The 14,431-nt window shown below is 37.4% G+C and overlaps 1 protein-coding gene across 1 annotated transcript in view; it reads left to right on the plus strand.

Annotated features, from left to right (window-relative positions):
- Positions 1-13,294, plus strand: part of LOC121530721 (MAM domain-containing protein 2) — a 33,823-nt gene extending 20,529 nt beyond the window's left edge. The window contains exons 7-14 of the mRNA XM_041835913.2: positions 188-281; positions 1,270-1,416; positions 1,958-2,223; positions 2,346-2,442; positions 4,582-4,737; positions 4,885-5,144; positions 5,777-5,864; positions 12,439-13,294. Coding sequence (XP_041691847.1) covers positions 188-281; positions 1,270-1,416; positions 1,958-2,223; positions 2,346-2,442; positions 4,582-4,737; positions 4,885-5,144; positions 5,777-5,864; positions 12,439-12,500 — 1,170 coding nt within the window. The 3' untranslated portion in view covers positions 12,501-13,294. The remainder of the gene's footprint in view (positions 1-187; positions 282-1,269; positions 1,417-1,957; positions 2,224-2,345; positions 2,443-4,581; positions 4,738-4,884; positions 5,145-5,776; positions 5,865-12,438) is intronic.
- The last annotated feature ends 1,137 nt before the right edge of the window (positions 13,295-14,431 follow it).

The raw sequence follows: 14,431 nt of genomic DNA on the forward strand, positions 1-14,431 counted from the left end.
CTGTGTGTTTTTCAGGTGGTGTATGAGGTAGCCTTTAACAGTGCTCTGTGTTTTCCAGGTGCTGTATGAGGTAGCCTTTAACAGTGCTGTGTGTTTTTCAGGTGGTGTATGAGGTAGCCTTTAACAGTGCTGTGTGTTTTCCAGGTGGTGTATGAGGTAGCCTTTAACAGTGCTGTGTGTTTTCCAGGTGGTGTATGAGGTAGCCTTTAACAGTGCCCGTGGAGGATACGTGGCCATTGATGACATCTCCTTCTCTCCAGAGTTCTGCCACACAGAGACAGGTGAGAGGGTACAGTATTACTATGATCAACACAGTTGGGCGGAGAATCCTAGAGAATCCATTGAGCGTGTTTTTTTGTCCAGGACTATAGGCTTAATCTGTGTCCGGGAAACCGGCCCAGTGTGTTTCAACAACAGTAGCTACTAGCTACATTACACCACTACCACAGAGTCCTAGAGTACCACATAGTCCCTACTCTACCATCCAACCTGTTCTCATTACCCTCAAGTGTTCCAGACAACATATTGTATGATTCAGCAAGAGAGGTGGGAGAGAAGGGTGTGTGCACTTTGAAGAAAAGTATTGGAATTGATTAGACTACGATTGGAACATTATAAAGTTGACAAATAATCATCATCAGACAGCAGAATCCTTCTTTTGATACCACTATCCTCTGAAGTTGGACTAGTCTCTCTCTCTCGCTCCTCCTGTTTGTTTCTCCCTCTCTCTCTCTCTGTCTCCTCTCTCTCCTCCTCTTTCTGGATCTTTCTTGCTCTCCTTCTCTCTCTGTCCCTCAGTCTAAATTCCAAAGAGAACCTCTCTCTGGCCAGCGTTCTCTCACCCTCAGCAACGCGTGTTCCATTCCTGAGCCCTGGGCTCAGGATACAGCATGGTACATCATGTATTTAAACACAGCTCTGATGTCATGACTGCCTCAGTACATACACAATCTACAGCTTGTTTCTAATGCATGGATACTTTTTATTTTTTACTGTAAACATTCAAGACATGTATAAGTATCCTGCTATGTCCTGAAAAAGACCTTGCAGTAGAAACTTTGACAATTAAACGTTTCCATTAGGTCCACTTCTTTGTTTCCCTAAAGTGTAGTAGCATTTTCTAAAGTGACCGTAGCTGGCCGGTTCTTGGCCTTGTTCTGGTACAGGCCCATTTGGACTACTTCTAACCCATGGAAATTAGAGTACCATTGTTCACTTCTACCCCCCCATAGAATGACTACAGTGTGATCGCTGCTTGCTTTGTTTCAGAACCTGTGGTTGACCCGTCCATAGCCAACTGTGACTTTGAGGAGGGCCTGTGTCAGTACTACCAGGAAAGAGTGGAGGGCAAGGTGTGGAACAGAGTATCAGTGAAACCAAACGCGTACAGAATAGGAGACCACACCACAGGGACTGGTGAGTTACACAACTCTATTGCCGCGTCCCAAATCGCACCCTATTCCCTATACAGTAGACTGCTTTTGACCAGGGTCCATAGGGCCTTGGTCAAAGGTTGCGCATTATATTAAATAGGTTGCCATTTGGGACGCGGCCCATAACGCCTTACAGAAAGCCTGGAAGACTTGTCATGAAGCATTTATGAACCCTTTGCGTCTTGTTGTCATCTCATAGGGTGAATCCTAGCTTCCGCTGAAGCCGAATTTGAACTTATGTCTCCCATTGACATCAATGCATAACTAAGTGAAAATGATTGTGACTAAATAACAGGTATTTAGAGTCAGTTGGAAATCAAGACAATTAGCAAATAAAAAAAGGAAATAGTAACACAATAAAATAACAATAACGAGGCAATATACAAGGAGTAGCGGTACCAAGTCAATGTGTAGGGGTATGAGGTAGTTGTGGTAGGTGAGGTAATATGTTCATGTAGGTAGGGGTAAAAGTGATGTCCTGCATAGACCGACATAACATATCAAATCCTACATCTACCCTCCAGGCTCGTTCCTCCTGGCGAACACACGATTCACGTCGCGGCCGGGTTATGTGGGTCGTCTCCACGGTCCTCTCCTACCCGGCAACCATAAGTACTGTTTGCGTTTCCACTACGCCCTTCACGGCTTCAGGAAGGTGGACAACGCGCTGGTTCTCTACATCTACGACCAGAACAACGTGGCTCAGGAGAAGGTCTGGAGCCTGGCTGATACCACCAGAGATGTCTGGACAGGGGTGGACGTCACATATATGAAGCCCATGGCTACCAAGGTAACAACGCATGCATGCACGGAAGGGAGGGAGGGAGGGAGGGAGGGATTGGTAATAGTTGAGTTTTTGCTCTGCGATAGCCTGGTAATATCTGTGTTAAGACTTGTCTGTCTTTCTCCCAGGTAGTGTTCGTCAGCATCTGTAAAAACTTCTGGGACTGTGGCCAAGTGGCTCTTGATGACATCACAGTGACCATTGGGGACTGTCGAATCACAGCAGGTAAGACAGCAGGACAGGCCTGGGCATGTATACCTCAGGTCTTTGACCTTGCCATTATGTCAAGGAGACTGCAAATGGGACCGAATCCTGCCTTGTGATATGCACTGCACATGCCACTATTAACTATTTCTCCCATTGACATCAATACTTATAATCAGAACTGAAACAGAGGGGCACCCACTGTATGGGGACAGGTGATTTACAGCACTGTATCTTCTCCGTTCTTGAATTTTTTTTTTGTGGAAATAAACAGTCTATAAGTTAAGTTGATATTTTTCAATAGCCTTGTTGCCAAGCCCATAGCTCTTTAGTTTTCATCCAAAGTGAAGTGTTTATTAAAACACTTTACTATTTATATGTTAGCACCGCTGGCTCAGACAGCTAGCTAGTTTGGCTAAGTTACATATCAAAGCTTTGTTCTAGGAGTGTGATACTAAAAGAGTGGTATGCTGCTACTCTGGTAGCAGTCCAGGACTCGATTTTGTAGTTTAGCCAGGAGTCCCTCACTACCTGACCTGATCTGGAGAAGTGTCACAGACTGGATGGGATCCCGGGTCCCCCACTGGAGAAACCAACATCTTAACCATTAGAACAAGAGGAAAGTCCCTCTTGGGCCAAGGGCTGACACTGATTTTAAAAGTTGCAGGCAGGGCTACCTCGCAAGCAGGGTTATCCTGGCCCTTACAATGCCATATTCATCGATAGATCTTGTGAATGGCAAGCCACTTTGCTCAAGCCAGAGTAGATAGTAGCTTGAGAAAATATCAAGCTGGAATCAAATCAACCACAACTCTCCTCTTTTCCTCCTCCTCAGGCCCCGGCCCCGGCTGTGGTTTTCCTACTGGTCTTTTTTAACCAGCTGCTGAGAGACTGTGCTGGGTCCTTCAGTTAAACTGTCGCTATTTATAAAGCTCTTAGGCTGCGTTTACACAGGCAGCACAATTCAGATCTTTTGCCACTAATTGGTCTTTTGACCAATCAGATCAGATCCTTTGCCCATAATTGTAAATGCAGCCTTAGATGATCAGCCATTGTGGGAAAACATCTGGTCTCGCCGTCTATGATGTTACCTGGTAATTACACGGGCAGTGACGGCCTCTTTGCTTTGACAGCAGTTTCTCTAGGCCAATAGGGCTGTGTACTCAGGCCGCTGTAGTGAAAACCATAAATGAGGCCTTCGGAACGGTTTAGATGGGTGGTTCTTCTAGGACCATGATATGATAATATTACTGCAACTTTTCAGAGACTAAATGAGTTGGCTTTGATTGTAATAATAATTTATTTCACATATGCATCACAGAAATAATTTCTAAGCACTTGTAAGGTTTTGTTATAATGTTCTCAGTCTTAAATTTAAAAAAAATGGCAAAAGATTAGTCAACTATTAAGACAACAGTTATCTTCAAAGCGGCAGTGGATTTAGACTATTTTAGTCCCAAAGTACACCGCCATTCATCAGGGCTGTGATTGTGTTGCTAATGGCTTACATAACTGCTGCTGATGCAGATGATTCAGCCATTAACCCTGGTGGTTAAGAGCAATGGGGAAATGGAGCCAACCCACTCAGATGTCATTTCAACATCTAGTTTTGATTTACATTTGGTTGAGATGTCAATTCACGTGAATTCAACGTGAATTTCTTATTTTTTTACCATGTCATTGGATTTAGGTTAAAAGTTGGGTGAAAAAAAGACTACATTCCTTTACGTTGATGACTTTTTGCAAATCCAATTCGTTTTCCACGTTGATTCAATGTCATCAGATAGAATGTTTTTGTTGAAATTACATGGAAACAACGTTGATGTAACCAGTTTTTGCCCAGTGGGAAAGCAGGCATCACAGTTATTCCTTATCTCATTATGAAATAACTTGAGTGATCATTCAAACAACACTGTCAACTGCCAACCCCCAGTGAGTGAGAACCCGTTTGATGTAGACCATATACAGTTATTACCATATTTCTACATTTAATCAAGCTTTGCTGTCAGAGTCCTTAAAACAGCTGTGTGTTTATGTGTGTGTGTGTGTGTGTGTGTGTGTGTGTGTGTGTGTGTGTGTGTGTGTGTGTGTGTGTTTGTGTGTGTGTGTGTGTGTGTGTGTGTGTGTGCGTCCTCGTACGTGTATATGTGTGTGTTCCAGGGCCGTTGAGACCCCTGCCTGGCCAGTGTAACTTTGAGACAGGGGACTGTGGCTACAGCCAGGAGAAGGACTCGGACAAAGGGGATTGGCTCCGGGTGCGAGGGCAGACCCCCACCTCCTACACCGGGCCCCGAGGGGACCACACTACAGGGGTGGGTGAGTCACCAGTTCATTCATCCCGTCATTCATACATACACCCAGAATCAGTTATACACACACACGTAACGCTGACGATAAACACCACCTCCTCCTGAGTGTTTACATTCCACCCAGTAACCTGTCATATCTCATATCTCTCTTCAGGGTACTTCATGTACGTCGAGGCCTCTCTGATGCGTCCTGGTCACACAGCCCGTCTGCTGTCCTCTGACCTGAGGGGCTCTGCAGGGCCACAGTGTCTGGTCTTCTACTACCACATGTACGGCTCTGGCACCGGCCTGCTGAGCGTACTCCTGCACCGAAGCGATAGCGAGCGGGATGCGTTGCTATGGAGACGTCGCGGCGAGCAGAGCATCTCCTGGATGAGGGCAACGGTGGACTACGAGTGTGACCGCAGACACCAGGTAGAGACACACACACACACAGTGACAGAGAGACAGAGAGACAGACAGACAGACAGACACACAGACAGAGAGACAGACAGACAGACAGACAGACAGACAGAATAGATAGAGTGCACACTCACTTCAGAAGAAAAAGAAAACGGGGAATCATTTGTTTCATCAGACTCCATCGGAATAAATATTCTGTTTTATTCCATATCCATTGATATTAATGCTATTTTGAGAACTGTAGCTAGGTTTTCATCCAATTGGCGACAGATTTTCATGTATATATTCTAAAATCCGCATAAAGAAAATATGCACATTTTCCCACCAGTGGTGTGTTCCCACCAAACGGACTTGTTGAGGATACGTTTTCTTCGATATGATAGTTATTATATAAATCAATATTTGCGCATAAAGGCATTTCTATTGCCATTTCTCGCATAATTAATTTTACAGACTCAAAAAGATCCCCCCCCCCATGTCGACCAAACAAATTATCTGTTTGCATTTATCAAACTGTACCGAAATTCCCTGTTTTCATCACAGCTGACGTCATGTTTTTTTTTATACGGTATGACTTTACTCGCATTAAAACTGTGGATGGAAACGTAGTTTGGGATGATGATTTTCTTTGACTTTCGTTACAGATTATATTTGAAGCGATCCGAGGACCATCGATAAGAAGTGATATCGCTATTGATGACATTGTGTTTAAAAAAGGACCATGCACAGCAGGTAGGTTCACTGGCCGTCATTGTAAATAAGAATTTGTTCTTAATTGACTCGCCTGGATAAAGAAAGGTAATGAAGAAAGAAGAAAAATGATTTTCAGGACTTGAGATTGTATAGTTGGACTTGAGAACACACATTCCACACATTCCACAGGTAACACATTTATACTCTATCTGGGAAAAACTTCAACCAGTTCAGTATGACATAATACTGGCACGCTAAATCAACGGCAAAGTTGTACTCTGATACTCCAATAACTGAGCTATTTTTGTATTGCGATAGAACAGCTTAACGCAGTGTAGACAGGCGCTGGTGCAGTCTGTACAGTACACTACCTGCTAGATGGCATCCTGTCTAATCACAGTTCAGTAGCTCAGTATACTAACCTCATTCACACACTGAAGTACAGCATCCTACCACAGGTCCTCAGTCAGAATAGAGACGGTTCTCTAAAAATAGGATGTATAGAATACATAGCTCTCTATAGATAGACTTATCAGGTATAGAAAATACAGTTCTCTATAGATAGACTTATCAGGTATAGAAAATACAGCTCTCTATAGATAGACTTATCAGGTATAGAAAATACAGTTCTCTATACATAGACTTATCAGGTATAGAAAATACAGTTCTCTATACATAGACTTATCAGGTATAGAAAAGACAGTTCTCTATACATAGATTTATCAGGTATAGAAAATACAGTTCTCTATACATAGACTTATCAGGTATAGAAAATACAGTTCTCTATACATAGACGTATCAGGTATAGAAAATACAGTTCTCTATACATAGACTTATCAGGTATAGAAAATACAGTTCTCTATACATAGACTTATCAGGTATAGAAAATACAGTTCTCTATACATAGACTTATCAGGTATAGAAAATACAGTTCTCTATACATAGACTTATCAGGTATAGAAAATACAGTTCTCTATACATAGACTTATCAGATATAGAAAATACAGTTCTCTATACATAGACTTATCAGATATAGAAAATACAGTTCTCTATACATAGACTTATCAGGTATAGAAAATACAGTTCTCTATACATAGACTTATCAGATATAGAAAATACAGTTCTCTATACATAGACTTATCAGGTATAGAAAATACAGTTCTCTATACATAGACTTATCAGGTATAGAAAATACAGTTCTCTATACATAGACTTATCAGGTATAGAAAATACAGTTCTCTATAGATAGACTTATCAGGTATAGAAAATACAGTTCTCTATAGATAGACTTATCAGGTATAGAAAATACAGTTCTCTATACATAGACTTATCAGGTATAGAAAATACAGTTCTCTATACATAGACTTATCAGGTATAGAAAATACAGTTCTCTATACATAGACTTATCAGGTATAGAAAATACAGTTCTCTATACATAGACTTATCAGGTATAGAAAAATACAGCTCTCTATAGATAGACTTATCAGGTATAGAAAATACAGTTCTCTATACATAGACTTATCAGGTATAGAAAATACAGTTCTCTATACATAGACTTATCAGGTATAGAAAATACAGTTCTCTATACATAGACTTATCAGGTATAGAAAATACAGTTCTCTATACATAGACGTATCAGGTATAGAAAATACAGTTCTCTATACATAGACTTATCAGGTATAGAAAATACAGTTCTCTATACATAGACTTATCAGGTATAGAAAATACAGTTCTCTATACATAGACTTATCAGGTATAGAAAATACAGTTCTCTATACATAGACTTATCAGGTATAGAAAATACAGCTCTCTATAGATAGACTTATCAGGTATAGAAAATACAGTTCTCTATACATAGACTTATCAGGTATAGAAAATACAGTTCTCTATACATAGACTTATCAGGTATAGAAAATACAGTTCTCTATACATAGACTTATCAGGTATAGAAAATACAGTTCTCTATACATAGACGTATCAGGTATAGAAAATACAGTTCTCTATACATAGACTTATCAGGTATAGAAAATACAGTTCTCTATACATAGACTTATCAGGTATAGAAAATACAGTTCTCTATACATAGACTTATCAGGTATAGAAAATACAGTTCTCTATACATAGACTTATCAGGTATAGAAAATACAGTTCTCTATACATAGACTTATCAGGTATAGAAAATACAGTTCTCTATACATAGACTTATCAGGTATAGAAAATACAGTTCTCTATACATAGACTTATCAGATATAGAAAATATAGTTCTCTATACATAGACTTATCAGGTATAGAAAATACAGTTCTCTATACATAGACTTATCAGGTATAGAAAATACAGTTCTCTATACATAGACTTATCAGGTATAGAAAATACAGTTCTCTATAGATAGACTTATCAGGTATAGAAAATACAGTTCTCTATACATAGACTTATCAGGTATAGAAAATACAGTTCTCTATAGATAGACTTATCAGGTATAGAAAATACAGTTCTCTATACATAGACTTATCAGGTATAGAAAATACAGTTCTCTATACATAGACTTATCAGGTATAGAAAATACAGTTCTCTATACATAGACTTATCAGGTATAGAAAATACAGTTCTCTATACATAGACTTATCAGGTATAGAAAATACAGCTCTCTATAGATAGACTTATCAGGTATAGAAAATACAGTTCTCTATACATAGACTTATCAGGTATAGAAAATACAGTTCTCTATAGATAGACTTATCAGGTATAGAAAATACAGTTCTCTATACATAGACTTATCAGGTATAGAAAATACAGTTCTCTATACATAGACTTATCAGGTATAGAAAATACAGTTCTCTATACATATACTTATCAGGTATAGAAAATACAGTTCTCTATACATAGACTTATCAGGTATAGAAAATACAGTTCTCTATACATAGACTTATCAGGTATAGAAAATACAGTTCTCTATAGATAGACTTATCAGGTATAGAAAATACAGTTCTCTATACATAGACTTATCAGGTATAGAAAATACAGTTCTCTATACATAGACTTATCAGGTATAGAAAATACAGTTCTCTATACATAGACTTATCAGGTATAGAAAATACAGTTCTCTATACATAGACTTATCAGGTATAGAAAATACAGCTCTCTATAGATAGACTTATCAGGTATAGAAAATACAGTTCTCTATACATAGACTTATCAGGTATAGAAAATACAGTTCTCTATAGATAGACTTATCAGGTATAGAAAATACAGTTCTCTATACATAGACTTATCAGGTATAGAAAATACAGTTCTCTATACATAGACTTATCAGGTATAGAAAATACAGTTCTCTATACATAGACGTATCAGGTATAGAAAATACAGCTCTCTATAGATAGACTTATCAGGTATAGAAAATACAGCTCTCTATAGATAGACTTATCAGGTATAGAAAATACAGTTCTCTATACATAGACATATCAGGTATAGAAAATACAGTTCTCTATACATAGACTTATCAGGTATAGAAAATACAGTTCTCTATATATAGACTTATCAGGTATAGAAAATACAGTTCTCTATACATAGACTTATCAGGTATAGAAAATACAGTTCTCTATACATAGACTTATAAGGTATAGAAAATACAGTTCTCTATACATAGACTTATCAGGTATAGAAAATACAGTTCTCTATACATAGACTTATCAGGTATAGAAAATACAGTTCTCTATACATAGACTTATCAGGTATAGAAAATACAGTTCTCTATACATAGACTTATCAGGTATAGAAAATACAGTTCTCTATACATAGACTTATCAGGTATAGAAAATACAGTTCTCTATACATAGACTTATCAGGTATAGAAAATACAGTTCTCTATACATAGACTTATCAGGTATAGAAAATACAGTTCTCTATACATAGACTTATCAGGTATAGAAAATACAGTTCTCTATAGATAGACTTATCAGGTATAGAAAATACAGTTCTCTATAGATAGACTTATCAGGTATAGAAAATACAGTTCTCTATACATAGACTTATCAGGTATAGAAAATACAGTTCTCTATACATAGACTTATCAGGTATAGAAAATACAGTTCTCTATACATAGACTTATCAGGTATAGAAAATACAGTTCTCTATACATAGACTTATCAGGTATAGAAAATACAGTTCTCTATACATAGACTTATCAGGTATAGAAAATACAGTTCTCTATACATAGACTTATCAGGTATAGAAAATACAGTTCTCTATACATAGACTTATCAGGTATAGAAAATACAGTTCTCTATACATAGACTTATCAGGTATAGAAAATACAGTTCTCTATACATAGACTTATCAGGTATAGAAAATACAGTTCTCTATACATAGACTTATCAGGTATAGAAAATACAGTTCTCTATACATAGACTTATCAGGTATAGAAAATACAGTTCTCTATACATAGACTTATCAGGTATAGAAAATACAGTTCTCTATACATAGACTTATCAGGTATAGAAAATACAGTTCTCTATACATAGACGTATCAGGTATAGAAAATACAGCTCTCTATAGATAGACTTATCAGGTATAGAAAATACAGTTCTCTATACATAGACGTATCAGGTATAGAAAATACAGTTCTCTATACATAGACTTATCAGGTATAGAAAATACAGTTCTCTATACATAGACTTATCAGGTATAGAAAATACAGTTCTCTATACATAGACTTATCAGGTATAGAAAATACAGTTCTCTATACATAGACTTATCAGGTATAGAAAATACAGTTCTCTATACATAGACTTATCAGGTATTGAAAATACAGTTCTCTATACATAGACTTATCAGGTATAGAAAATACAGTTCTCTATAGATAGACTTATCAGGTATAGAAAATACAGCTCTCTATACATAGACTTATCAGGTATAGAAAATACAGTTCTCTATACATAGACTTATCAGGTATAGAAAATACAGTTCTCTATACATAGACGTATCAGGTATAGAAAATACAGTTCTCTATAGATAGACTTATCAGGTATAGAAAATACAGTTCTCTATACATAGACTTATCAGGTATAGAAAATACAGTTCTCTATAGATAGACTTATCAGGTATAGAAAATACAGTTCTCTATACATAGACTTATCAGGTATAGAAAATACAGTTCTCTATACATAGACTTATCAGGTATTGAAAATACAGTTCTCTATACATAGACTTATCAGGTATAGAAAATACAGTTCTCTATAGATAGACTTATCAGGTATAGAAAATACAGCTCTCTATACATAGACTTATCAGGTATAGAAAATACAGTTCTCTATACATAGACTTATCAGGTATAGAAAATACAGTTCTCTATACATAGACTTATCAGGTATAGAAAATACAGTTATCATACATAGACTTATCAGGTATAGAAAATACAGTTCTCTATACATAGACTTATCAGGTATAGAAAATACAGTTCTCTATACATAGACTTATCAGGTATAGAAAATACAGTTCTCTATACATAGACTTATCAGGTATAGAAAATACAGTTCTCTATACATAGACTTATCAGGTATAGAAAATACAGTTCTCTATACATAGACTTATCAGGTATAGAAAATACAGTTCTCTATACATAGACTTATCAGGTATAGAAAATACAGTTCTCTATAGATAGACTTATCAGGTATAGAAAATACAGTTCTCTATATATAGACTTATCAGGTATAGAAAATACAGTTCTCTATACATAGACTTATCAGGTATAGAAAATACAGTTCTCTATACATAGACTTATAAGGTATAGAAAATACAGTTCTCTATAGACAGACTTATCAGTTATAGAAAATACAGTTCTCTATAGATAGAAATAGGAATAGAACACCAGGGTTGGGGTGAATTCCAATTTAATTTGAAATTCCAATTCAATTTTTTGAATTCACTCATGAAGTGGAGAATTTACGTTGAATTAAATAAAATATTTGTACATGTCCCAGTTAATGGAATTAATGAACATAGTATTTAAAAAAATTTACTGTAGGATTGGTTTTTAATCATTTCAAACTGTATTCCTATATTTCCAGGATAGCTAGGTTGTCTGAACAGCCTGAAAGCCTGAAGGAATTGAATTCAAATTGGAATTTGTGGAATTGTTGGGGATAATATTGAATTGGGAATTGAATTATTCGAATTGACCTAACATTGGAATTAAGAGGAATTTAATTATCTCTGAATTCAAAGACTGACCTGGAATTTGAATTGAATTAGAATAGAATTTACAGGGAGAGATAATTGAATTAGAATAGAATTTACAGGGAGAGAGAATTTAATTAGAATAGAATTTGTGGAATTGACCCCAACCATGATAGACACTGTTCTCGATTCCTTTCCCTTCCAACATGAGATTGTTTCACAGATGCATGGACAGGAGGCTGCTGAGGGGAGAACGGCTCATAATAATGTCTGGAACGGAGCAAATGGAATGGCATCAAACACATAGAAACCAATGTGTTTGATGTATTTGATACCATTCCACCAATTCCGCTCCAGCCATTACCATGAGCCCGTCCTCCCCAATTAAGGTGCCACCAACCTCCTGTGGATGCGTGTTCATATTTCCAATTTCTCTTCTAGATGCTGGAGACACTATTCCATACTCCGGCTTCTCAGAAAACTTCAACGAGATCGAGTACTGAGGGAAACACTGGAGTGGCTGTGTGACTGTGTGTGATAGAAGACTGGGTGGGGACAATGGTGAGAGCTTGTGTGTGTGAGTAACTCCAGCAAGACAATTGACCTAGAGTAGAGCCATGCTCAGTGACAGTCATTAGTTTTTCCCCAACTGTTTCTTCTTCTTGTACAAGGTAGGATATAATGTAGGCTTACAGACCATTGTACAGTCAAAACTTTTTTAGTAGAAAAGTATTCAATATGTTCTGATCACCCAAACATAAGAAATCAAATTTTCTGGATGTATGTCAATTTCTTCATACTCACTTCGATGTATGTATTGTCAGTGCGGAAATAACTTGTTGGATGACTTGTCCAAAAGGGTCTTTAGTTGTTCATATTGTTTTAAAACTCAACGTTTCTACTGCACAGTTCATGTCTGACACCTAGTGGTGGGAGATTTGTTGTCTGTCAAAAAATTATACATGAATAGTCTGTGTACAAATACAATAGTAAATATTCGACCAAACTTGACAAGCACTGACCCACCTGTATATCGAATGTGTATCTAACATTCACACTATGCATTGTAATGATATCTAACTCCTCACTGTGACAAAGGATTTGTGTCCAGCTTTAGGTCTGAAGTCACAAGATACCGGAGATTCATATAACAACGTCTACTGGGATAGGCTACTCTTCTCTCTTCCTCGGGTTTCTAACTTTTCTCTTCCATAACATGTTTTCCTACGTAGGGCTATGTTCTGCTTAAATTTAGTATGTAAATGATGCTCTACAAATAAACGTTGAATTAAATTCACACATTATTTGTTTTAATAGAACCTTGACCACTTGTCAGGGGAATTGTGTGACCAAATCAGTATTCCTGTCTGATTGACAGTCAAAGTAAATAGAACTAAGGCAGTGGTGTCAAACTCATTCCATGGAGGGCCTAGTGTCTGCTGGTTTTAATTTTTTTCTTTCAATTAAGACCTAGACCACCAGGTGAGGGGAGTTCCTTACTAATCAGTGACCTCAATTCATCAATCAAGTACAGGGGAAGAGCGAAAACCCGCAGACACTCGACCCTCCGTGGAATGAGTTTGACACGTGAACTAAGGGACTTGGCTGACGTGCAAACGAATATTTAATTTCAGAAAAGGTAAAGGTCAGAGTTAAGGTATGGGTCAGTTTTAGATTTTGGCTAGTCGGGCTGTCAATGGGATGCTGGTCAAAAAAGTCCCTTTTAGCTCAGCTACCTGCTGCTTCCAGTGTTGTGCCTTCTCATGATGTCACCAGTTTACAGTTCAAAAGTTAGTCTGGTAAAAGAGCAAAAGGAACATGATTAAACAATGTATCTGTTTGTTTACAGATGTATGCAGCAATATATAGAGTACTGTTTTAATAAAAATAAAAATGATAAGATGTTATATATATTTTCTATTTTTTTGTTGTGTTTAAAAAAAAAAGCATATTATAATAATAATATGCCATTTAGCAGACGCTTTTATCCAAAGCGACTTACAGTCATGCGTGCATACATTTTTTGTGTATGGGTGGTCCCGGGGATCGAACCCACTACCCTGACGTTACAAGCGCCATGCTCTACCAACTGAGCTACAGAGGACCACACATATCATAATGTAACTTCAAATCACAGGTTCTATGACAATTTATACGGAAACAGTCGCGAGGCAGATAAAAAAATAAATACAAAAAAGCCGTGTGCATTAAATATTTCAGGTTTAGGTTTGCTTGTTTGAAATAGGATTACAGTAAAATGTATTGGCACGAGTACACAAATATCTCAGTTCCTTTCACTTGACGGCTCTGTCACTTTCTAAAGTGCTACAGACTAGTAAAGTGCTACTGACCGAGTTCACAACTGACCAAAAACATTGACAAATAAAACAGTTAGCCAAAGACCAGGGTGCAGGCACGTGCACAGATAGTGCTC

Source organism: Coregonus clupeaformis, chromosome 18 (assembly GCF_020615455.1).
Source record: "Coregonus clupeaformis isolate EN_2021a chromosome 18, ASM2061545v1, whole genome shotgun sequence".
Lineage (NCBI taxonomy): Eukaryota > Metazoa > Chordata > Actinopteri > Salmoniformes > Salmonidae > Coregonus > Coregonus clupeaformis.